Source organism: Leucoraja erinacea, chromosome 33, assembly GCF_028641065.1.
Source record: "Leucoraja erinacea ecotype New England chromosome 33, Leri_hhj_1, whole genome shotgun sequence".
NCBI classification, from domain to species: Eukaryota; Metazoa; Chordata; class Chondrichthyes; order Rajiformes; family Rajidae; genus Leucoraja; species Leucoraja erinaceus.
This window is the reverse complement of record NC_073409.1, coordinates 2,053,401-2,079,715: the sequence shown is the minus strand read 5'-3', so window position 1 is coordinate 2,079,715 and position 26,315 is coordinate 2,053,401. Positions and strand designations below refer to the sequence as shown.

The following is a 26,315-nucleotide window of genomic DNA, read 5'->3' as shown; positions in this document are numbered from 1 at the left end:
GGTTGAAATTGGCCGTGATGATCCATTAGTCAAATAGCTTGTTGACATCTCACCTCCATCTCCACAGTAGAGGTTGGTCATGCCTGACAAAGCTTCAGAGCTCTGCAGATCCATTGAAAGCAAAAGCCAGCTCAAGGCATCTCTTCAAAGGCTGGAACATTATTCTTGGTCGGTGTATAGAACAACAATGTTGGCATCTCCCAAACACTTTTGGCAGCCTGCCCCTTGAGGATTACTTTCTCCACTCTTCACAGAACCTCAAACAACAATTAAACCAGTGAAACATACTTTATATAAATACCCACTCCTCTGTCAGAGGCAAGGAATGTGAACAAACACTCTGAAGAGCAGATTTCTGATGTAGTACACAAGAGGCAGACCACTATTGACTTACAATGAACTTACTGTGACCCGTGATATTGTTATCAGTGGGTGGACACGCTCCCTCACACACACACACACACACACTCACACTCACACTGACACACACACACTGGCATACACACACACACACACTGGTATACACACACACACTGGTATACACACTCAAACACACTCACACTGACACACACATACTGGTGTGTGCGCACACAGACATACAAAACTCTCATGCTCACACACATACACGCACACTCACTCTCCCACACACACGCACATTCACACACACACACACACACATGCTCACACACATACACGCACACTCACACACTCACACACACATTTATACACACACACACACACACACATTCATTCACACACACAGAATGGGACCAATATTTTCAATGAAATCTCACATGCCCAAACTAATTTTCCTTCACACACGACACTAATACGCCTTGGATAGTATTTGCAAAAAAGCCGTCAATCCATCCTTACTGACATTGGGTAATGGTGGACAATGTTAAGGATTACAGAACAAAGGAAGACCAGAAGGAAAATCTGGATTTTAACTTTTCAAAACAAAATGCATGGCTTTACATCGCTCCTTGCACAAACTACAGCTTTGCAATGTTCCCAAAGAATGTTCAGCCTAGGATGAACTGTGCAAGTGTGGTCACTGGTGGAACGTTGGAAACTTTAAATAGGTTTGAGTTCAGAAGGGAAATATATAATAGGAAGCTGAGGGGCAACCTTTTCACTCAGAGGTAATGGGTGTATGGAACGAGCTGCCAGAGGAAGTAGTTGAGGCTGGGACTATCCCAACATTTAAGAAGCAGTTAGACAGGTGCATGGATAGGACAGATTAGGAGGGATATGGAGGAGGAGGGGAACAACCCCATTTAAAATTAATGTGTAGTAATGAATGAATAGGTTTATTGGCCAAGTATTCACATACAAGGAATTTGCCTTGGTGCTATGCCCGCAAGTGACAATATGACATACAGTGACAGTTAGGAATGACACATAAACATTAAACATTGATAATAAAACATTATTGATTAAACATGTGAATTAAATAAAATACCAGAGCAAATGGAGGATACAGATTTTTGGTTATTGAGTAGAGCTGCTACTTGTGGAAAATAGCTGTTTTTATATCTATGTAAGGAACTGCAGATGTTGGTTTAAACCGAAGATAGACACAAAATGCTGGACTAACTCAGCGGGACATGCAGTGTCTCTGGAGAGAAGGAATGGGTGACGTTTCGGGTCAAGACCTTTCTTCAGATACTTAGTCAGGTACATAAATAGGAAAGGATTAGAGGGCAGATTAACACAAAATGCTGGAGTAACTCAGCAGGTCAGGTAGCATCTCTGGGAGAAAAAGAATAGGTGATGTTTCGGGTTGAGACCTTTCTTTAGACTGAATGTCGGGGGAGAAGGAAACTAGAATAATGAAAAAATACAAAGAACAAATGAATGAAAGGGATGAAAAGAACATCAAAAGCAAAAAGGGGGGGGATTGGGGGATGCTGGAATAAAGTAGTTAATTGTCTAGTTCTACAAGACACTGGTGAGGCCACATTCTGTTTCGGACACCTTGCTATTACAGGAAGGAAATCTTAAAGCTGAAGAGAGTGCAGAGAAGATTTATTTTGTTCAAGGTGTGGAATAAATACCAGCCACTGCTGACTTCTTCACCACTCAGCCCGTTGATAGGAGACTGCCTGTTTTCTGCACAAAACAGGACTACCGAGTGAAGCATAATCTCCACTGAAGGCTGTGGAGGCCAACTCAATGGGTATTTTTAAGGCAGAGATAGATAGATTCTTGGGTGTCAGAGGTTATGGGGAGAAGGCAGGAGAATGGGGATGAGAGGGATAGATTAGCCATGATTGAATGGTGGAGTAGACTTGGCTTAATTTGGTCCGTATCACTGCAGGAGTAGGCCATTCGGCCCTTCAAGCCAGCACCGCCATTCAATATGATCATGGCTGATCATCCAAAATCAGAACCTTGTTCCTGCTTTTCCCCCATATCCCTTGATTCCTTTAGCCCTAAGAGTTAAATAAAACTCTCTCTTGATTATTACTGTTTCTCTTTGGCTTTAGGGCTCCTGATATCCCTCCAGATGCAACCGTGATATACGAGATCCAGCTGCTCAACGTCAGAGAAGCTGCAGATCCAACACAGCTGACACCATCGGACTGCATACGCATCTGTAAACACAAGCGAGAGCGGGGTAACTACTACTTCCAGAGAGGAGACTACCGCAGCGCCGTGAAGTCATACAACCTCGCGCTGGATATCCTGAACGTTTCTTCAGAACGTAAGACACGTGCCCTCTGGGCTATTTCGTGATAGGATGTTGTGGGAAGGAACTGCAGATGCTGTTTTCATCCAAAGATGAACACAAAATGCTGGAGTAACTCAGCGGGATAGGCAGAATCTCTGGAGGGAAGGAGTGGGTGACGTTTCGGGTCGAGACCCTTCTACAGACTGAAACGTCACCCGTCCTTCTATCCAGAGATGCTGCCTGTCCTGCTGAGTTACTCCAGTATTTTGTGTCAATATTCGGGATATTTTGTGACTCTATTTTGTTCCCATTCTCCTTTCCATTTGGGAGGTCACATTGCAGTTGTACAAGACATTGGTGAGGCTGCATTTAGAGTAACGTTAACATGGGCAGAACCTACTTAGTGAACAGTGGGGCTCTAACAGTGGGGAGTGTTGTAGAACAGAGGGATCTAGGAGTGCATCAATGAAAGTGGCATCACAGGTAGATCGGGTGGTCAAACAGGCTTTTGGCACATTGTGCCTTCATCAGTCAGAGTATTGAGTATAGAAGTTGGGAGGTCATGTTGCAGTTGTATAAGACATTAGTGAGGCCATATTTAGAGTATTGTGTTCGGTTTTGGGCACTATGTTATAGGAAATATATTGTCAAGCAGGAAAGGGTGCAGAGAAGATTTACAAGGATGTTGCCTGTACTCCGGGGGCCTGAGCTATCGGGAGAGGTTGAGCAGGTTAGGATTTTATTCTTGGGTGTGCAGAAGGATGATGGGTGATCTTATAGGGGTGTACAAAATCATGAGAGGAATATATCGGGGAGTCTCTTGCCCAAAATAGTGCAATTGAGGACCAGAGGACATAGGTTTAAGGTGAGGGGGGAAAAGATTTAATAGGAACCTGAGGGGTAACTTTTTTACACAAAGGGTGGTGGGTGTATGGAATGAGCTGCTGGAAGAGGTTGTTGAAGCATATTGGGGGAGTCCAGAACCAGGGGCCACAGTTTAAGAACAAGGAGTAAGCCATTTTAGAACAGAGGCGAGGAAACACTTATTCTCACAAGAGAGTGGTGAGTCTGTGGAATTCTCTGCCTCAGAGGGCGGTGGAGGCCGGTTCTCTGGATGCTTTCAAGAGAGAGCTAGATAGGGCTCTTAAAGATAGCGGAGTCAGGGGATATGGGGAGAAGGCAGGAACGGGGTACTGATTGGGGATGATCAGCCATGATCACATTGAATGGCTCGAAGGGCCGAATGGCCTACTCCTGCACCTATTGTCTATTGTCTATTATATCAGCGTTTAAGAAACATTCCGACATACATGGATGGGACGGGTTTAGACGGATAGAGGCCAAACGCAGACAGGTGGGACTAGTGTAGATGGGACATGTTAGCTGGTGTGGGAAAGTTGGGCTGAAGGGCTTGATTCAACGCTGCATGACTAACTTTCTCTGCTGGCCCTAATGCCCACCGCATTGCTGACAGGTGTTAGCTTTCAGTGTTGATCAACTGACCTAAGTGGGACATTTGAATCATGGAAGCCACAATTTGAGAAAGTCACAAGCCCAGACCCTTGGGCTAGGGATCTTGGCCCTTGAAATAGGGTGAATGAAAAGAACGTTGCAAAGGCGTACGCATATGCATGTGGCACAGAAAGTTAATCTTGGCCAGTTATACGGGACTGCAGAACAAAAGGTCATTGGCATGAACTAGTAGTAGGCAAATCAGGGCATCAGATACACAGAGTCCTTTGTGTCCTAACAATGTCTGAAACCACTACACGGACGATGAATAGGTCATCGTGTGTATTTGTGTAGTTGTGTAGGAAAGTATGACAGAAATCTGCACACAATTATGAGACAAATGAACAGCTAATCTATTTCTGGTGATGCTGACAAAATAACAATCATTTTTCGGAACGCTTGGTGAACTCTATGCCTCTAAATAGTGCCTGCAATCTTTAACATTTTCTGAACAGGGGCATTGATTTAGCAGCTTAGATAATACGACACTCATTCAGTACCACAGCGAAACATCAGCCACAAGTATTTGCTTAAGATACACATAAAAGGCTGGAGGCAAAGTCGGGTCAGGTGGCATCAGTGGAGAAAAGGAATCGCCGATGTTTCAGGTCCAGACCTAATTAGTGCAAGATAAAATCCAGTGAAGTCCGATTAAAGATAGTCCGAGGGTCTTCAATGAGGTAGATAGTTGCAGGAGGCCCCTCTCTAGTTGTTGATAGGAAGGTTCTGTTGCCTAATAACAGCGGGGAAGAAACTGTCCCCGAACCTGGAGGTCAGGCAGCATCTCTGTAAAACATGGATATGTGAGTTTCACTTTGAGACCTTTCTTCAGACTTGACTTGTCCTGACCCGAAACATCACCTATCCATGCTCTCCAGAGATGCTGCCTGACCCGCTGAGTTATTCCAGCACTTTTTATCTATCTTCAGTGTAAACCAGCATCTGCAGTTCCTTCTTACTCTATTTGCTGAAGTCCTACCTTGCTGCAAGAGACAACAGTCAACTAAGTGAGGAGAGGATGCTGAGTTGGTTCTAGTTTGCAGACAGAATCTCAGCGGGATCAATGCGCAGGGTGGCCAAAGCCCTGAGCTAGGAGTGATATATTCAGGAGACAATGACACACTGTGCATGGCTCATACATTTCACTAGGTGTCAACAAAATAGGCTGAATGACTCAAGAAGAAGCAGGCAGCATCATCAAAGACCCACACCACCCTTTCACACTTTCATTTCACCCGTGTCATCGAGAATAGGTATGGGAGTCCGAAAAAGGTTGCCCAGTAAAAGGGAGAAGGATTGGGGAATTTTATCATGTATCATGTCCATTGTATATCAATACGATATGATAGAACTTTCATTATCACAAGAGGGAAATCGGTCCGCCAACAGTCATTAAAACACAACGAGATAAAAAAAATTAAAGTGATGAGTGATAGGTCCAGGATTTGGGATGTGCAAAGATTGGGGAGGGGTTGGGGTGGGGGAAAGAGAGTTAGTGTACTCCACGACAGAAGGGGGTGGATATATCTATATCTACCTATACACTGTAAATGGCTCGATTGTAATGACATATTGTCTTTCCGCTGTCTGGGGAGCATGCAACAAAAGCTTTTCACTGTACCTCGGTACACGTGACAATAAACCAAACTGAAATGTACTTACAATTGTAGAATTCAATGTTCATACCATTAGGTTGTAAGCCTCCCGTGCGGAATACGAGGTGCTATTCCTTTGGGAAATACAGCTGGTTCCCTAGGAAATTAATAAAGATCAAAGTAAGTTGAAACGTTACACGATTTCTAACTAAAAGGTTTGTTCTAATGTTTGATGTGTTTGATGATAATTCCAGTTAAACCCACTGCTCAGGAAGCGGCAGAGCTGCAGGAAGATGGGCTGAAGTGTCTGAATAATTTAGCTGCCGCCCAGCTGAAGCTGAACCTCCCTGAAGAGGTGATTGCTGCCAGCGATGCCGTCTTGCTCCTGGATCCCAACAACGTGAAAGCTTTGTTCAGGAAAGGAAAGGTTCAGTATTTCCCCCCAAACCCTTTTGAGAGAAATTATTTGGTCCCTTAATTTAGTGAAAATCTTAACCTCGACCCGAAACGTCACCCATCCCTTCTATCCAAAGACGTTGCCTGTCCCGCTGAGTTACTCCAGCATTTTGTGTCTATCTTCGGTGTAAACCAGTAATCTGCAGTTCCTTCCAACACATTCCGACCCATTAATTTTAGATAGACACAAGTTGGATTAACTCAGCGGGTCAGACAGCATCTCTGGAGAAAAGGAACATGCCTTTCTTCCAGAGATGCTGTCAGATCCGTTGAGTTCCACCAGCTTTTTGTGTTGATCTTTGGTTTAAACCAACACCTGCAGTTCCTTCCTACCCATTAATTTTCAATGTGTTTATTCCCTTCCTCGAGAGCAGAAAAAGATATCAAACCTATTGCATGGGGAATATTCCCATTACTTTCTCAGGAGCAGGAAAGATGAAAGATTTTTTTTTTTTTAATAATAGGTGTGTCCTTTCTGAAAGGCAAGCAGACTGATTAGCCAATTTCTTAACTGAGGTGGTGCTTTAGTTTAGTTTAGAGATACAGCATGGAAACAAGCCTTACGGCCCACCAAATCCACACTGACCAGCAATCCCCACACACTAACACTATCCTAAACCTATCCCTGGGTCAATTTTATAATTTTACCAAGCCAATTAACATGCAAACCGGCACGAATTTGGAGGTGGGGGGGGTGAAAACTGGAGCACTCAGAGAACGTACAAACTCCATACAGACAGCACCCATAGTCAGGATCAAACCCAGGTCTCTGCCGCTGTGAGGCAGCAACTCAACTGCTGCGCCACCTATATTTTGAGATAAATTATTTTGTCTAAAAACCCTTTCATTTTTAAACGGTTCATTCCGCTCCTCAACCACAGAGAAATATATCAGACGTATTACTAGGGGAATGGCCACAACCATTCTCGGGAGCAGGCAAAATGAAAGATTTTTTCTTAAATGTTGACCTTGCTGAAAGGCAGCAGACTGGTTAGTCAACTTCTTAACTAAGGTAGTGCTGATATTAAATAAAAATGTTGCAGACCCATCAATGTACAGGTGTCAGGGGTTATGGGGAGAAGGCAGGAGAATGGGGTTAGGAGGGGGAGATAGATCAGCCATGATTGAGTGGCGGAGTAGAATTGATGGGCCAAATGTCCCAATTCTACTCCTAATACCTGCAGTATGACTTACTTAATGGAGAAGAACTAACCAATGGGCCAGTAGGTGGTGAATGCTGGAAATATCTAATGGATCTGATCATCCTGAAGTGGAACAACTGCTGAGGTCCCCGTATATTAACACTATTCTACACACTGGGGACAATTTAATCAAAGCCAATTAACCTACAAACCTTTATGTCTCTGGAATGTGGGAGGAAACCAAAGCAGCTGATGAAAACCCACACAGTCACAGGGAGAAGGTAAAACTCCGTACAGACAGCACCTGTGATCAGGATCAGACCCGGGTCCCTGGCACTGTGAGGCAGTAACTCTATCGCTGCGCCACTGTGCTGCCCTGAAGGTGCATTCAAGTGCCACAAAGTACACCAAACATTGGCTTCAACCACGAAGTCTGATGAAGGATCTTGACCACCAATGCTGCACCTACACAAAAAGATGTGTCTCAACTCCTTGCACGACACAACTGGGTCATTGTAATAAGCCCCGTGTACAAACGCAAATGAGACAGGACAGATGCACAAGCTCCATAAAGTGCACATTAGCCTACATATTAACCGTTGATAATTCTCCGTTGCTTGGAGCCAGTTGCCGTGAGGATTTCCAGCCACTGAACATCAGTTTAAAATGACATATGGCTGTGAGGCAAATTGCCGTTTATTGAACTGCTTATCCCTCAATCCTGATTCCTTATCTCCGACTTCTGTGAGCACTCTGGCAAATTGATTAGTATTTGATGGGTACCTTTATTCAATGCTAATCAGAAACAGATGCCCACCTCAAGCCCAGCTAACTGAATCGACAGTCTTTAATAATTTACAGATCTGCAGTCATTACTGTCTGATACCAAAAGCTCTCCATAGATGCGGTATTACTCTTATTTTAGTTTAGAGATACAGCACGGAAACAAGCCCTTCGGCCCACCGAGTCCGCACCGACCAGCGATCCCCGCACATTAACACTATCCTACACACGATAGCGACAATTATACATTTACACCAAGCCAATTAACCTATAAGACCTGTGTTTTTGAAATGTGGGCGGAAACTGAAGATCTGAGAGAAAACCTACATGGTCAAGGGGAGAATGTACAAACTCTGTACAGACAGCACCTGTAGCCAGGATTCAACCCAGGTCTTCAACCCAACTCTGCCACTGAGCCACCGTGTCACCCTGAAGGTGTGCATTCAAGTACATAGGAAACATAGACAATAGGTGCAGGAGTAGGCCATCCGGCCCTTCGAGCCAGCATCGCTATTCAATATGATCATGGCTGATCATCTAAAATCAGTACCCCATTCCTGCTTTCTCCTCATATCCCTTGATTCCTTCAGACCTAACGCTCTCTTGAAAGCATCCAGTGAATTGGCCTCCACTGCCTTCTGTGGCAGAGAATTCCAGATTCACAACTCTTTGGCTGAAAAAGTTTTTCCTCATCTCAGTCCTAAATGGCCTACCCCTTATTCTTAAACTTAAATTATTAAGGGGGGGGGGGGGGGGGGGGAGGTTATTTACCTACAATTCAATGTTCATACTGTTGTGTTGTTAGCTACCCAAGCTGAATATTAGGTGCTGATCCTCCAGCTTGTGAGAGCTTGAATATGTCCTGACTCTTTAAGCAGATTCTGTAGTAATCATAAATAATCATAAAAACTTCGAGCTGCAGGGCGCTGGATGATGGGAAAAAAGGATTGTCGTGGATTTACTTTACAATTTGAACAGGCAATGAACCAGAGAGAAACACAGACTAACTGGAGCTGCCGCTGACCTTTAGCTAACCCTGGATTATAGTCCGTGTTGAATGATACATCATTGTGCTTCAAGATGTCCTGTGAAGCTTTTAAAAATGATTTATTTTGAATTAAATTTCCACACATGCTTAACCAGACAAACTGCTAGTCCTCCCGTCATGAAAGAATAGTCTATTTATTTTTTGTCTCCATCCTTGTGATTTATTCTGTTTTTGATTGTACTGCAGTTGTTATCAGAACAGGGCGACTATGAAGCAGCAACCGAGACACTCAAGCGAGCGCTGAAACTCGAACCAAGCACAAAGGTAAAGAAATGCTTTAATCTCATTTTTAATCTTCACACAGATGCACAAGGAAATCAGTGTGTACCTTTTAAAGAGGATTAGAGGTGGTGGCATTTGCCAGTGTGCAGTAAAATTATTGCCTGAAATCAGGGTGTACTAATAGTACAGGATATATTAGGGGTAGAGTTGCTGCCTCACAGCGCCAGAGACCCGGGTTCGATCCTGACTACAGGTGCAGTCTGAACAGAGTTTGTACGTTCTCCCCCGTGACCGCGTGGCTTTTCTCCGGGTGCTCTGGTTTCCTCCCACACTCCAAAGACGTCCAGGTGTGTAGGTTAATTGGCTTTGGTATAAAAATTGTGAATTGTCCCTGGTATATATGGGGGTGATCGCTGGTCAGCCGAAGGACCTTCTCTGAAGTCTAAAGGAAGTGTCAGAGCAGCGATACAAAAGGGATATTTGCAGTGAGGTTTAATTATATAAATGCTCTCATTACTCTGGGTAATCAGGCTTTGTTATGTTCCACTGACCCAAATCCTCCAGTGTCTACAGTAAGAAACAAACATCATTTAACGATCTGAGCTTAAATAACTAATCCGTACCAAAACATTACTGTCTGAAGAAGGGTTTCGGCCCGAAACGTTGCCTATTTCCTTCGCTCCATAGATGCTGCTGCACCCGCTGAGTTTCTCCAGCTTTTCTGTGTAACCTTCGATTCTCCAGCATCTGCAGTTCCCTCTTTAACACTGTATGAAGTATACTCTCTCCTCCCTTTGTGGCCTTTCGAGTACCAAAGGTTCTTTGCAGCTTGCAAAAGATATCTTACCTTCGCACACAGGAACTACAAATACACAATGCTGCAATATAAAGCAATTGTGAACAAAATAAATACACTGATGTGCTTCTGAATTACATAACAGCCTGGCACTCTTAAATAGCGAGGCCAGCATGGTGGCGCAGCGGTAGAGTTGCTGCCTTACAGCACCGGAGACCCGGGTTCGATCTTGTCTTCGGGTGCTGTCTGTACGGAGTTTCCACGTTCTTCCTCTGATCTCGTGGTTTCTGATCCGTGATCTTCGGTTTCCTCCAAAATTCCAAAGACGTAGTTTGTAGATCAATTGACTTGGTATAAATGTAAAGTGCCCCAAGTGTGTGTGTGTGTGTGTAGGATATTGTTAGTGTGCGGGGATTGCTGGTCGGTACAGACTCGGTGGGCCAAAGAAGGGTCTGGACCCGAAACGTCACCCATTCCTTCTCTCCAGAGATGCTGTCTGTCCCGTTGAGTTACTCCAGCATTTTGTGTCTATCTTCAGTGGGCCCAAGGGCATGTTTCCGTGCTGTATCTCTGAACTAAACGAGAGCATTCCTAGACCAGGTTGTGCTTATACAGGCAGCCATCTGTGAATATGAATCAAGATAATCCATTGCCATTTTACATGTATATACTCCAAGCTTGTTGCCACAAATACACCTCACTGAAGCAGACTGATGAAAACAGAACGTGTAACAGGAACTCATTACTCCACATTCATACTGGATATGGTGGGGTGGGAGATTGCAACCTTCACGTGGTCCGCCCTGTTTCGATGAATGCAATCAACCTGGCGTGCACAATCAAGTAAATTCAAATAGAACAAGTTGTCCTACAGCTTTAGGCTGTGCACGCCATACGCAAGAAGAAGATACTGGATATGGTTGAAGATTTTGCAGTGTGTGGAGCAGTTTATTGCCGGACAATATTTATAGTGGCACGGTGGCACAACGGTTGAGTTGCTGCCTCTCAGTGCCTGATACCTGGGTTCGATCCCGACTACGGGTGCTGTCTGTATGGAGTTGGTTCATTCTCCAGGAGACCGCGTGGGTTTCACCTGTACACTAGTTCTGTCCTACACACACACGAGGGTCAATTAACCTACAAACCTGAACATCACTTAAGCGTAGTTGGAAACCGGAGCACATGGAGGATACCCACGCAGTACGTACAGTACCCATAGTTAGGATGGTGTAGGTTTACATCAAGAGAATTAACAGCAAGAGATGTCAAGATCATGAAGCATCGCTGTGAAATGTATTGATGTAAACAGATGCCTAATGAATGATTCACCTCGTTGTCAGAGTGTTTTCATGCATAAGTCGAGCAGTTGAATACAGAGAATGAACTTTCTTTTATAATATTCATTTTTCATGTCAGGACCTGTCAATGCACTGTAAAAATAATGAACCGTAGTCACTTTTAAGAGTGGAAATGCAGCAGCTGAATTACACATAGCAAGATCTCTCAAACCCACAATAAAGACCAAATAATCTGCTTTTATTGATGTGACAAAGGATGAAATATTAGTCACAATGTTGCCCAAACCTACAGTGAATATTCATATGTAAAGGAAGACAAACTCTCTGTTTAATGACTTGTTGGAATGAAGGTACCTCTTTTGAGCAGCACAGTGGTAGAGTTGCTGCCTTACCGCGCCAGAGATCCGTGTTCGATCCTGACTAAGGATGCTGTCTGTATGGAGTTTGTACGTTTTCTCCGGGTGCTCCGGTTTCCTCCCACACTCCAAAGATGTGCAGGTTGATTAATATACAACCTACAAAATTGTAAATTGTCCCTAGTGTGTAGGATAGTGCTAGTGTACGGGGCGATCACTGGTCAGCGAGGACTCGGTAGTCCAAAGGGCCTGTTTCCGAGCGGTATCATTGACTTGGTCTCCAAAGCTTTCTGTGGCAATGAATTCCACAGATTCACCATCCTCTAACTAAATAAGGGTGCCACATAAAAACATTATTGTAAAACATTCTTCACATTCACTTTAACATCAGTGATTGGGGTACGTGTCAAAAATTATAGGTCAAGACTGACCCCTGGTGGGGGTTTTAAAAATTCAATTTCTGCACATGGGTCAGGAAATTAAGTGTAGGAAGGTACTAAGATGCTGGTTTATACTGAAGATAGACACAAAGTGCTGGAGTAACTCAGCAGGTGAATGAATGCCTGAAACACACTGCTGAGATTGATGATACGATAGTGGCATTTAAGAGACAATTGGACAGGTACATGGAGATGCAGAGACTGGAGGAATAAGGATTATGTGCAGATAGATAAGAGATGGTTTAGTTTAGTTTGGAGATACAGCATGGAAACAGGCCCGTTTGCCCATTGAGCCTGTGCCGACCTGTGATCCCCGCACATTAACACTATCCTACACACACTAGGGACAATTTACAATTTTACCAAGCCAATTAACCTACAAACCTATACGTCTTTGAAGAGTGGGAGGAAACTGAAGCACCCGGAGAAAACCCACGCAGGTCGCTGGCAATCCGGGTCGCTGGCGCTGTAAGGCAGCAACTCTACCCGCCAAGATGGTCTTGGCATCATGTTCGGCACAGACATTGTGGGTTGCAGGTGCTTTTCTTGTCCTGTTCTGTTCCACATTCTAAGTTATATGATCTAGGTTTTATGCCGAATACTCAACCGGTGATAATAAATATCTATTATTTTTTTTTAACCAGGCCATTCATGCAGAGCTTTCCAAACTGGTTAAGAAACGGGCTGGCCATACGCACGTCCTGAAGGAAAACGTCAGTAGGTGGCAGAAAGGTTCAGCACAGCCCTCGACACATCCTCCAACTGCACAAGAATCTGCTTCGGTAGAGAGTCTGTCTTTTTAACCCAAAATAAGCAGAGCATTCGGAAACAAGCTTGCTTCCTGCCACTAAACTCCACATTGTGTTTCAGGCGGTCCCGTGGAAGTGGCTGTTCGGGTCAGCGATGGTGGCTATTGGATGCATGGTGACCACTGTTGTGTTGGCAGCAAAGGACTAAACAAACAGCAGACTGGCGCAGACACACAATGACCCGAGGAGAAGATGGGTCTCATTATGATGAGTTTGCTCTGGGATACACCAACATGTACACATTTTCCAATCTTGATATATATTACAATAAGAGGTAAAGGTGGGGTAAGGAGAGAATTGAAACTACATTATTAAATAGCTTTTTGCTCAATTAGAGTATAGATTTTTTTTTAAGCAGCACCTAAAATCAATACAGAGGTGAATTTGTGTATTTTGCTTTCCAAACGGAACTAATGTTGAATCAGAGATGCAACGAAGCAATTCACTATAAAATAATCAATGCTGTTAAACAGAGCTTGTTCATTAGAATGCTGTACACCATGGAGAAGTCATAGTTATAGAATCATAGAGCATGGATTCAGGCCCTTCGGCTCAACTTGCCCATGCTGACCAAATGCCCCATCTACATTAATCCTTCCTCATAAGTTCATGTTATAGGGGCAGAATTAGGCCATTCAGCCCAGTCAAGTCTACTTTGCCATTCAATCATGGCTGATCTATCCTTCTTTCTCAATCCCATTCTCCTGCCTTCTCACCATAACCCGACACCTGTACGAATGAAGAATCTCCGACCTGTATAGACCCATATCCCTCCAAACCGTTACTGTCTATGTATTTGTCCAAATGTATTTTAAATGGTGTTATAGTCCCTGCCTCGACTACCTCCTTCCATATACCCACCAACCTCTGTGTGAAAAAGTTCCTATTAAATCTTTTCCCTCTCACTTTAAACCAATGTCCACAGGTTCTTGGTTCCCCTACTCTGAGTAAGAGACTGTGCATTTACCCTTTCTATTCCCCTCATGATATTATACACCTCTGTAAGATCACCTCTCAGCCTCCTGTGCTCCATGGAATAAAGTCCTAGTCTGCCCAACTTTTCCCAATAGTTCAGGTCCTCAAGTCCTGGCAACGTCCTTGTAAATCTTCTCTGCATTCTTCCCAGCATAATAACATCCTAGAGTGCAGAAAGCACACATGGGATATAGAACATCGGACAGTAGCAAATATGACAAATCAAATTGTACAAATGCTTAAAAAATATATAGCTAGTCATTGAGCAGTGACTTCCACTAGATACATGCCAATTTAAATAGACGTTATTAGATGCCAGGCCGGCATGGTGGCGCAGCAGTAGAGTTGCTGCCTTACAGCGCCAGAGATCCGGGTTCGGTCCTGACTACGGGTGCTGTCTGTACAGAGTTTGTACGTTCTCCCCGTGACCACGTGGGTTTTCTCCAAGATCTTCGGTTTCCTCCCACACTCCAAAGACGTACAGGTTTGTAGGTTAATTGACTTGGTATAATTGTAAAATTGTCCCAAGTGTGTGTAGGGTAGTGTTAATGTGCGGGCATCACTGGTCAGCGCAGACTCGGTGGGTCCGAATGGCCTGTTTCTGCTCTGTATCGCTAAACTGAACTAAAATTTAATTTTATGCTTTTGGGAATATATTTTCAAGCACATTTCATTGCTTTGAAAGTTTTCAATCATTCTACAATTAATAAGACTCCTGGTTAAGATACTTCAGAGAGTTCTCTTCTGCTGATGTACAGTAGACTGGAAATCTTTTTTCAGGATGTAAGAATCGATGAACAAATTTCATGAGTTGGTGTCAGTGTGTTGCTCGACTCAAACAATTCTCATGTCAATTAATTTGGGCAATTGCAGCACAGTATTTTATTTTGGAGTCAATGGGGAGTTGTGGAGGAAGCGTATGAAGGAGGTATACATGAATTTCATGCTTGTTCTCTCCGGCTATTTCGTATGCTTTCAGCTACAGAAGATCTAATCGATTCAATAATTGGCACTCTGCAAATATAGTTATAGTAATATATGTGGATAATCAGTTACCCTGTGGACCTTTCTTCCACTGGACATTTTTAACACATAATTGATGGATTCATTAAAAAGTGGATAATAAATGCGCTCTTATCTAATTTGTGTGTTTGCATTGTGTCGAAGACCTATTTCATTTGTGTAAATGCGCATTTTACATTTTCATTAAAAGCATAATTATATGGGTGGCGCAGTGGTAGAGTTGCTGCCTCACAGCACCAGAGACGCCGGTTCAATCCTGACTACGGGTGATATTTGTGCGGAGTTGCACGTTCTCCCTGTGACCACGTGGGTTTCCTCTGGGTGCTCCGGTTTCCTCCCACATCGTGCAGGTTTTGTAGGTTAATAAGCTTCTGCGATAATTGTCCCTGCAAGATCTACTTTTTTTTTTTAAGTCTTAGATTTTAGAGATACAGTTCAGAACAGGCCATTCAGCACATCCTTCCTCAGATATGGTGCCCAAAATTGCTCACAATATTCCAAATGCAGCCTTACCAGCGCCTTCTAGAGCCTCTGCATTACATACCTGTTTTTGTATACAAGCCCTTTTGAAATAAGTGCTAGCATTGAGTTTGCTTTCTTTACTACCGATTTGACTTGCAGATTAACATTTGGGAATCCTGCACCAGCACACCCAAGTCCCTTTGCACCTCCGATTTCTGGATTCTTTCCCCATTTAGAAAATAATCTAAGCCTTTATTCCTACTACCAAAATGCATGACTCCACACTTTGCTACACTATATTCCATCTGCCATTTCTCTGCCCACTTTCCAAGTCATTCTCCAGAGTCCCTGTTTTCTCTACACTACCTGCTCTTATACCTACTTTCGTATCATCCACAAACTTGGCCACAAAGCCTCGTCCAAATCATCAATATACAATGTGAAGAGTTGTGGGGCAATGTTTTTGTCTTTGCACTATATTGTAGGTTTGTTTTTTATAGTTTGAACTGTGTAGAATAGAACTAGTATACGGGTGATTGCTGGTCAGCACAAACTCGGTGGGCCGAAGGGCCTTTTTCTATGCTGTGCCTCGTTGAAGATGAGAGACACAAACTATTGCATCCATTGGCACTTTAAATAAAGTTCTAATCACGATGTTTAAGAGATATTTGGACAAGTACTTGGATACGATGGATTTAGAGGGATATGGGCCAAGTGTGAAGCAGGTGGCTATCTTTAATCGGCCTTTGCTGGACTTCACCTTGCACTAAACATTTTTCCGTTTACACAAAAATGCTGGAGAAACTCAGCTGGTGCAGCAGCATCTTTGGAGCGAAGGAAATAGGTAACGTTTCGGGCCGAAACCCTTCTTCAGACTGATAGGGGGTGGCGGGGAGAAGGAAGGAAAAAGGAGGAGGAGGAGCCCGAGGGCTGAGGGATGGGAGGAGACAGCCCGAGGGCTGAGGAAGGGGAGGAGACAGCAAGGGCTAACAAAATTGGGAGAATTCAATGTTCATGCCCGCAGGATGCAGACTCCCCAAGCAGAATATGGGATTATCCCTTATCTGCACACTGTAGACGACTCGATTGTAATAATATACAGTATTTATGCTGATTGGATAGCACGCAACAAAAAAAGCTTTTCACTGTAGCTCAATACACGTGACCTTGAATTAAGCTAAACTAAAATTTAAACCAGCCAATAATCCTGAGGAGTGGATGTGAAAGTTCCAAAGGTGTTGGATTATCAGACTTGTAGAGTCTGTACTTTATGTAATTAAAGGAGAATTGCAGATGCTGGTTTATACCAAATAGAGACACAACATGCTGTAGTAATTCACCAACAAAAAAGCTTTTCACTGTACCTCAGCACACATGACAATCATAAACAGCACACAACAACTGAACAAAACAATTTAAACCAAACCAAACTAAACAACTAAACTGGACACAAAATGCATGGTGGAGCAGGCTACACCTCCCGCTGCCTTAGCAGGGCAAAGAAGATCACCAAAGACAGCTCCCATCCTGCGTTTGGACTGTTCGACCTGCTGCCCTCTGGAAGGCGCTATAGGTGCATCAAATCCAGGACAAAAAGACTCAGGAATAGCTGCTTCCCGAGAATTATATCTACCATAAATTCAAATCCACACATGCACTGACTACACCGCCCAACACGGACTTCCATCTGTATATATGTATATATGTATGTAGCGCCGTAAAATTTGTGCACCTATTCCCCCCCCCCCCCATCTCCCTTCTGTTTTGTTTTTCTGTTTCTTGTTTTTTGTGTAAAATTGTATGTATGCACTGAGTACGAGCAGCTTTCAGTTTCACTGTACATGTATAGTGACAATAAATGGCATATCTATATCTATCTATCTATTTCTGAACTAACACAAACTGAACAGGCAGCAGAGGCGAGGGGCCGAAGGGCCCGTTTGCACACTATCTCCAAAGCTTTTTACTGTACCTCAGCACACATGACAATAATAAACTAAACTAATTTAAATTACTAAACAAAAAATAAAATAAACATCAAACTAAAGAACCAAAATAAACTAATCTAAACATTGACACTAAACATCTAAACTAAACATCTAAACTAAACATTGAAACTAAACTTTTAAACTAAACATTGAAACTAAACATTGAAACTAAACATTGAAACTAAACTAAACTTTTAAACTAAACTTTTAAACTAAACTTTTAAACTAAACATTGAAACTAAACATTGAAACTAAACTAAACTTTTAAACGAAACTAAACATAAAATGCGTGTTGGGGGCAGATTCCTGAACTAACACAAACTGAGCTAGCAACAGAGGCGAGGGGCCGAGTGGCGGCGCCATTCCGTCAGGGCCCACGTGATGTGCAGTGATTGACAGTGGAAAGAGCCAATGGATGGCGTGAGGGGCTGGCGGGGGCGGGCGCTGTGGGGAAACATAGAAACATAGAAATTAGGTGCAGGAGTAGGCCATTCGGCCCTTCGAGCCTGCACCGCCATTCAATATGATCATGGCTGATCATCCAACTCAGTATCCTGTACCTGCCTTCTCTCCATACCCTCTGATCCCCTTAGCCACAAGGGCCACATCTAACTCCCTCTTAAATATAGCCAATGAACTGGCCTCAACTACCTTCTGTGGCAGAGAATTCCAGAGATTCACCACTCTCTGTGTGAAAAAAAAGTTCTTCTCATCTCGGTTTTAAAGGATTTCCCCTTTATCCTTAAGCTGTGACCCCTGGTCCTGGACTTCCCCAACATCGGGAACAATCTTCCTGCATATAGCCTGTCCAACCCCTTAAGAATTTTGTAAGTTTCTATAAGATCCCCTCTCAATTTCCTAAACTCTAGAGAGTATAAACCAAGTCTATCCAGTCTTGGCGGGTCAACGGCACCAGGGGGCGGGACAACAGCAGCAGATTCCTGAACTAGCACAAACTGAGCTAGCAACAGAGGTGAAGGGCCGAGTGGCGGCGCCATTCCGTCAGGGCCCAGCAGCGGCATCCACGGTAGGGGGCAGCATCGGCGGCGGCGGCGGTGGGCGCTAGGGGGCAGCATCGGCGGCGGGGGCGCTAGGGGGCAGCATCGGCGGCGGGCGGGTGGTTGGTCCGTGAGGCGACGGCGGCGGGAGGGAAGAGCGGACGGACGGTCGGTCCGTGAGGCGGCGGCGGGGGGAGGAGCAGCGACGCAGCTAAACCATGACCCGTGAGTCTCCGTCTGTGAGGGTGGGGTGGGTGGGACGTGAGGCCGGGCCCACGGTTCACACACCCACCGATACAGGCCCCGGGCCCCGATCCCCGCCAACACCAACACCGTTCACCGAGGCCCCGGCTCCGGACCACCGGACGAGGGAGGCCCGACAGGGTTCGGTTTGGAGGCGGCCGAGATGGGACGGGCCGGGCCGGGACGGGCCTCACCTAGAGCCGCCGGGTTGACGGCGACCACCGCCCGCCATGGCGCCTGCTCCTGCCACGTAAACACTGCGGGATAGAAGTCGGCCCAAAACAGGCGCCCTTAAAGGGGAGGGGTCTTAAAGGGGTAGGGGGAGATTAATGGAATGGAATAGGGGTAGAGTGAGATTAATTGGGGATGGGGAGATTAAAGGGGATGGGGAGATTAAAGGGGTAGGGTGAGATTAATGGGGTAGGGGAGATTAAAGGGGCATGGGGAGATTAAAGGGGCAGAGTGAGATTAATGGGGTAGGGGGTCGGGGGAGATTAAAGGGGCAGGGGAGATTAAAGGGGTAGAGTGAGATTAAAGGGGCAGGGGAGATTAAAAGGGGATGGGGAGATTAAAGGGGTAGAGTGAGATTAAAGGGGTAGGGTGAGATTAAAGGGGCAAGGGAGATTAAATTAAAGGGGGCAGGGGAGATTAAAGGGGTATAGTGAGATTAATGGGGTAGGGGAGATTAAAGTGGCAGGGGTGAGATGAGATAATTGGGTCGGGGGAGATTAAAGGGGCAGGGGAGATTAAAGGGGGGGGAGATTAAAGTGGTAGGGAGATTAAAGGGGTAGAGTGAGATTAATTGGGTCGGGGGAGATTAAAGGGGGGGGTAGAGTGAGATTAAAGGGGCAGGGGACATTAAAGGGGTAGGGGAGAATAAAGGGGGAGGGGTCTTAAAGGGGTAGGGGAGATTAATGGAATAGGGGTAGAGTGAGATTAATTGGGTCGGTGGAGATTAAAGGGGTGGGGGAGATTAAAGGGGTAGAGTGAGATTAATTGGGTCGGGGGAGATTAATGGGGCAGGGGAGATTAAAGGGGCAGCGGAGATTAAAGGGGGCAGGGGAGATTAAAAGGGTAGGGGCAGATTAGAGAAGTAGGGTGAGATTAAAGAAGTGGTCCTAGTCAATAGTGTTTTATTGTCATATGTCCCAGATAGAACAATGATGGACAACGGTGAATCTTTAGTCAGAGGGTGGTGAATCTGTGAAATTATTTGCCACAGAAGGCTGTGGAGGCCAAGTTAGTAGATATTTTTACGGCAGAGGTGGATAGAATCTAGATTAGTATGGGTGTCAGGAGAATATGGGGTGAAGGCAGGAGAATGGGGTTAGGAGGGTGAGATAGATCAGTCATGATTGAATAGCAGAGTAGACTTGATGGGCTGAATGGCCTAATTCTACTACAATCACATGAAATTCTTACTTGCAGCAACACGAGTCAAGATATCAATTACCTGCTTCCTTTATCATCCTTACTTTTTTGCATATCTTTCATTCATTTGTTCTATCTTTTTACTTCATCTTATATATCTCCTGACTTCTAGTTTGAAGGAGGGTCTCGACCTGAAACGTCATCCATAAATTCTCTGCAGAGATGTTGCCTGTCCCGCTGAGTTACTCCAGCATTTTGTGTCTATCTTCGGTTTAAACCAGCATCTGCAGTTCCTTCCGATACTAGTCAAGAGTTTAGCAGCAGGTAGACGCCATCTTCACTTCATGGTGCCTCGGCCAGGCCAGCAGCACAATCAAGGACCAGTCTCACCCCCAGTCACTCCCTCTTCTCTCCTCTCCCATCGGGCAAGAGGTACAGAAGTGTAAACATGCACATTGTTGATAGGAGTATAATTAGGTTATTCAGCCCATCAAGTTACTCCGCCATTCAATCATCGCTGATCTATCGCTCCCTCAAAACCCCATTCCCCTGCATTCTCCCCATAACCCCTGACACTCGTACTAATCAAGAATCTGTCTATCTCTGCCTTAAAAATATACATTCACTTGGCCTCCACAGGCTTCTGTGGCAAAGAATTCCACAGATTCACCACCCTCAGGCCATTGTAAGCTGTTTGTAGGGTGAAAATGAGAAGCTAGTTCGACTTTGGTAGGGGAGGAATAGAGTGAGGGGGAATGCCGGGGCTACGTGAAGTGAGAGAAATGTTATAAAAATGCAAATTAATAATCTAGTGCCAAAGAGCATCTTTCGCATCTCCAGCATGCAACAGTTACTAGTGTAGGAATTACTTTAGCAATTGTGGTATTGTGCCCTGCTAATTGTAAGGCAATCAGTACTGGGATACAGTGTATTTATGTATAATTAGATTTAAAAGTAGTGAAATCATACCAAATGGACAGAACTCTTGTGAAAATATGAATAGCAGAATGTTAATTACTGTAGGACAACACTTTTTAGCTAGTTAATTTTGTTCATGAATGTGAATCTGCACCTCTGCCAAATTCTTGAATAAGCTACTGTTGTTGATGGAGGTGGTGCTGTGCAGTAGCTGACATTCCACTTTATCTCTCAGCTACTACCTGATGATCCAGTCTTGTGCTGAGATATTATTTTATTTGCTATTTGATAACAGGACTTGCAGTTCGAAACAGCTGGATCAACGCATATTAATGTCTTTTGGCAAGTCAGTTTTAGTCTGTGTTTTATTTGAAGCCCCCCAGACTGTGGAAAATAACTTAATAAATAATTGAACCTCGTTTTGAAAGGATTCTGAGCCCCTCTGTTCTTGGATATAAATGAGTTTCATTTTCAATTATTAACAATCAAATTAATTTAAGAATAGGCTTGTTTATATTTGCAACCAGAAAATATGACTAAATTGGTTTCAGTGTGACACATGACAGTTGATTTAATACTGGGCCATTATTTATTTGAAACTAAATGTACACAAGGTTTCCAAATTCATAAGTGAATTGTTGACCTTTTGGGGTGCTTGGAAGCACTGAAAGTGATGTATTATGTTCTATAAAATGTCTATAGTTCATACAAAGCTTTCACTGCTAGCTATTTCACTTCCAGCCATTTTTCAGTTCTATAATTGCCTTTTCGACTATGATTGCGTGCAGCTTATCTCAATTACAAATGCCACATTAATGCCACACTGTCAATGCAAGGAGCACTTAAATAGGCCTAAAAGGAGAAGAGGGTATTTTAGATGCATATAGAATCATAGATTGATACAGTGTGGAAACAGGCCCCTCGGCCCAACTTGCCTACAACGGCCAACATGTCCCAGCTACACTAGTCCCACCTGCCTGTGTTTGGTCCATATCCCTCCAACCTGTCCTATCCATGTACCAGTCTAACTTTTTTTTTAAGTTGGGATGGTCCCAGCCTCAACTTCCTACTCTGGAAGTTTGTTCCATACACCCACCACCCTTTGTGTGAAAAAGTTACCCCTCAGATTCTTATTAAATCTTTTTCTCTTAAACCTATGTCCTCTGGCTCTCGATTCACCTACACTGTGCATCTACCCCATCTATTCCTCTCATGATTTTATACACCTCTATAAGATTACCCCTCGTCCTCCTGCGCACTAAGGGATAGTGTCCCAGCCTACTCAACCTCGCCCTAGACCTCATACCCTCTAGTCCTGGCAACATTCTAACAAGGGTTATCTGGATTAAACCATGTTTTTTTTATATATACAGAGAGGTTGAGATATTTTGATCAGATAGAGATTCAGATGTTTTTGATATAAAAGGGGCTGCATATACTGAGAGATTGAGAGGCTCTGAGAGGGATCTGGGTGTCCTTGTACACAAATGCAGATGTAATTAGGAAAGTAAATAAAACGTGCAACATTGCACATTCTCTCTGTGATTATGTGGGGGTTCCCCCCAAAAGCTCCAGCTCCCTCCCACATCCCAGAGACAGGCTGAAACATTAATCGGCTATTGTAAGTTGCTGAGTGCGGGCTGTAATTTGTGTACAAGGACATCCCGATCCCTCTCAGAGCCTCTCAATCTCTGTATAGGCAACATCTCTTTATATCAAAAACTTCTTAATCTCTATCTCATCAACATATCTTTATATTAAAACCTCTTAATCTCTATCTCATCAAACCTCTCTGTATATGAAAAACATGGTTTAATAAGGATAACCCATGTTATAATAGACCATAAGGGTGTATGGTGTCTGTTGTAGCTAATTGCCCGTATAACCGAGTAAGGTGAGGTAAATATGTAGAGTACTGGAAAATCAACCAATAAACATACATGAAACAATACACCCAGTGTAGAATCTATACAGAACATTAATGAAAATGCATTTGCTCAAACCACCTAATGGTCCCTCCGTGATACAACAAATCCAGTCCTTTGTCCCCGATATGAACAGTCGCATTGGTTACAACCGATTTTGTCGGCTATAACCAAAAACCATTATAAATAGATTCATAATAATGAGGGTAGACTGTACTTCTAAAATGGATTAGAGTTACTATTGCAATGTTTTGAATTGCATGAAAATAAAAAATACGTATCAACGTATAATGTGGGATTTTTGTCCACATAGCCTATGTATTAATTTCTGTGCACAATTAATAAGATTTAAGTTTTAAATATATGTATCAGATAATAACAGCTGGGGAAGCAATGTTTCAATGTTTTCTTCCTTCCCTTTACAGAAGCTTTTTAAAATGCGCAACCACTGTTTTTGATGAAATGCTGTTGTGATACCAAAGGTCATCAAACTAAGACAGTCACCAAGGGCATTTTTTCCCCCCCTTTCAGGTGGTAATCAACGAGAACTTGCTCGTCAGAAAAATGCTAAAAAATCAAATGATGGTAAGAAGAAAAAGAAGGACGATGGTTTATCTGCTGCAGCCAGAAAAGAGAGGTACAATTTACAATATTAGCTGAATTAAGGGACTAAAGATGGAAATTAGCTACTGGCTATAATCTTGCATATTTACATGTAAATGTTTATCAATATGCACTGTCCCTGTTTAAAAAAAACAAAAAACAATTTGATAAATATTGCAGTCAAGCTTCTGATGGATATAGAGGGAAGAATATAGTTTCTGGCTCCGTTAGTGAGTTGGCTGTCCATTAGAGAATAAAGCAATTAATACTGGAAATACATAGCAGGTTTGCTGGTTTCTGCCTGCTTAATACTTAGTACAGGTGACAATAAACTGACCTTGAAGTTTTTAAGTATGAATCCAAAGCATTATATTAAATAAGTTATATTAAATAACATTACAGGAAATTACAAAGTGTGTATTGGACATCACAAGGAGCCTGTTGAAGTGGCAACATGCATAATCACTGAATAATATCTACAGCTTTCTTTATCAAATATCTTATGCTTTTAATAATGGTTTATCTAAAATGACATGATTGGGGTAAATCAAAATTCTGTACCTCCAGAACGAGCCTACTCTCGACATTGGACTATTTTGTTGAGAAATTGTTTATATTTACTGCCTTGATCTGTAAAGTTGCAGTTGCTCTAAAAGATTGCCATAACATATTCTCAATGTATTTGAAGAATATTGTGATTGTGGTTGCTTACAATTTGTATTCTTGCAGGGATGCCCAAATAATGCAGCAAAAGCAAAAAGGAAATGGAGATGGAGATGATGGAAATGCTGATGGAGCTCAAGCGGGTACTTCGAACTAACCCGCACGCTCCTCTGATTCCCTGCCCGGCTGTCCTGGATGGGTGCGTCTAACAAGCAACGAGACTTTGTCTTTGAATACTGAACATCGTTAATACATTGGGTTCCGGTACTTCAGAAAATTGCATTGTTGTATCTTTCCTATTGGATTATGCCATGTTTAATGATGAAGGGAGACGTCTGGATTGGAGGGTTGTTACTGATGCAGTGTTAGACTGTATGCTAAAGAGGAGCTTTTTCTTCATGAGCATAATTCACTAGGGCTATTCTAATATAAACAGAAAAGGTGCTTGCATTTGGATTTATGTGACCAGCCTTGTATTTTTGTATCAATGCTACCCCTCTAAATTCTGTTTCAATAAAGACAGCATTTAAGTTGACAAAGCTGGGTTTAGCTGCTTGACTTTAAGTTGTCTTTAAAGCTTTGCCACTCTTGAAGCATCTTTATCCTCCCTTCAGTGAGTGAGTCAAAAACAGAAGGAAACCAGTTCTCAACATTCATCAAGTTTCAGGTTTTCTAGTGGTGGGTATTATGAAATATCCATTGATGTTTTTTTAAGGATTTGCCACTGGTATAAACATGAGGGCTGCATGCTTATCTGTTAGCTGGTGCAAAGAGTGAAATGTTCTATGCCTTGCTCAGAATTCCAATCTTTTTTCGGCAGAGTAGAACTATCTTGAAGTGTCAGTGAGTGGAATTGGAGATGGGAAAGTGGGTAAAAGTGTTGGAAATTAGAGATTTGCCTTCCATCTAAATCTCCCTTTGCATTGGGTATTTAATGTGGGCTCTTGCCACATTTTGCAATTCATTTCTTCAGTAGGAACGTGCACATGTTGTCATTATTTGGAGTGATCTGCCTGATTTATTATCTGGTGTAATGTGACATTTAAGACACGAGAAGACCTCTCGAAGCCTGGAAAACCTCTCGAAGCGTCACCCAGTCAGATGACATCTCACTGATCTGAACTATGGTTAGGATAGGTACTTTGGAAATGGCTTATTGATCAATTTGGACCCCTTGTACTTAAAAAAAAAACATTGATTAAAGCAGAAAAAATATCTTAATGGACAAACTTGGGTGGATTGACTAATTTTTATAAAGTAATAACTATCACGCTTCAATTTTTGCCTGCTATTGTGATGCACGTGATCTATGATAGTCAAAGCTTGGCAGTAAGTTGAATTTAATTATATTTCTACCACAAGTTGCAGATTTTAGGTTCAACTGCAGCCAAGTTTGCCGATTTAACCGCAAGCCCCTTTCCTCAACATTAGCACAAAACCTGTTTGATTTATTCAGTTGATTACCATCAGTATCTCTGCTATAATGCCCTGTATATATTACTATAAAAGAGAATCTTGAAGGACATGACCAATTATTTTTTTCTTCTTCTGTGCATTTGTTCCATCGGTTCAATAAGGTCCATGAAAGGTAACACAAAAAAATATATAGCTTCCTGGGTCAGGAAAGTGATGTGGGTTGTTATTTTCTTCAATCTCCTTGGACTAATTGTCTAAAATGTGTTCCTATGTAGTTATTGACAAAATTAATGAGTGAGGTTAATGCTCGTAATTCTTGCTATAGAACGAGCAAATATGTTTGGGCTGAAGAATGAAGCACATCTTAAGTCAGAATGTAAATATTGCATTTTAATCAAGCGTTCATCTTTTGACCAGGTTGAAAAAAAGCTTGTGGTCAACTGTCAGGACACTCGCTGAATTTTGGGGGGGATGGAATGAGCGAGCCAGAATATCTGGGTTTTCAGTTAGTAATTTCCTTGCTGCACTGATCTTTTGTCACCTGACTAACGTTGCTCATTTATAAGTGTATATTAAAATCTTTTTTGTATACTGTA

General features: G+C 43.1%; 2 protein-coding genes and 1 long non-coding RNA gene across 5 annotated transcripts in view; 2 read left to right on the top strand and 1 right to left on the bottom strand.

The window, feature by feature from the left end:
• Positions 1 to 15,236, top strand: part of fkbp16 (FKBP prolyl isomerase 16) — a 60,982-nt gene extending 45,746 nt beyond the window's left edge. For 2 of the 3 annotated variants that reach the window (XM_055661034.1, XM_055661033.1), the window contains 5 exons: positions 2,493 to 2,710; positions 6,039 to 6,211; positions 9,400 to 9,477; positions 12,970 to 13,107; positions 13,196 to 15,236. In XM_055661034.1, the coding sequence (XP_055517009.1) occupies positions 2,493 to 2,710; positions 6,039 to 6,211; positions 9,400 to 9,477; positions 12,970 to 13,107; positions 13,196 to 13,282 (694 nt within the window). In that variant the 3' untranslated portion in view covers positions 13,283 to 15,236. The remainder of the gene's footprint in view (positions 1 to 2,492; positions 2,711 to 6,038; positions 6,212 to 9,399; positions 9,478 to 12,969; positions 13,108 to 13,195) is intronic. The other variant, XM_055661035.1, reaches the window with a different exon arrangement.
• LOC129712546 (uncharacterized) lies at positions 275 to 19,132 on the bottom strand. The gene is made up of 3 exons (XR_008726073.1): positions 19,018 to 19,132; positions 5,852 to 5,941; positions 275 to 2,600 (listed from the first exon to the last, which is right to left on the bottom strand). It is a non-coding gene; the product is annotated as an uncharacterized LOC129712546 (long non-coding RNA).
• serf2a (small EDRK-rich factor 2a) lies at positions 18,707 to 26,315 on the top strand. Its single transcript, XM_055661037.1, has 3 exons — positions 18,707 to 18,805; positions 23,569 to 23,674; positions 24,370 to 26,315. The coding sequence occupies exons 1-3, from the start codon at positions 18,799 to 18,801 to the stop codon at positions 24,458 to 24,460; spliced, it is 204 nt and encodes a 67-aa protein (XP_055517012.1). The 5' UTR covers positions 18,707 to 18,798; the 3' UTR covers positions 24,461 to 26,315.

Excerpts from the sequence above, each read along its gene's own strand:
- serf2a (XM_055661037.1), top strand. Across the intron at positions 23,675-24,369 it reads GCTGCAGCCAGAAAAGAGAG|GGATGCCCAAATAATGCAGC; the intron begins GTACAATTTACA and ends GTATTCTTGCAG.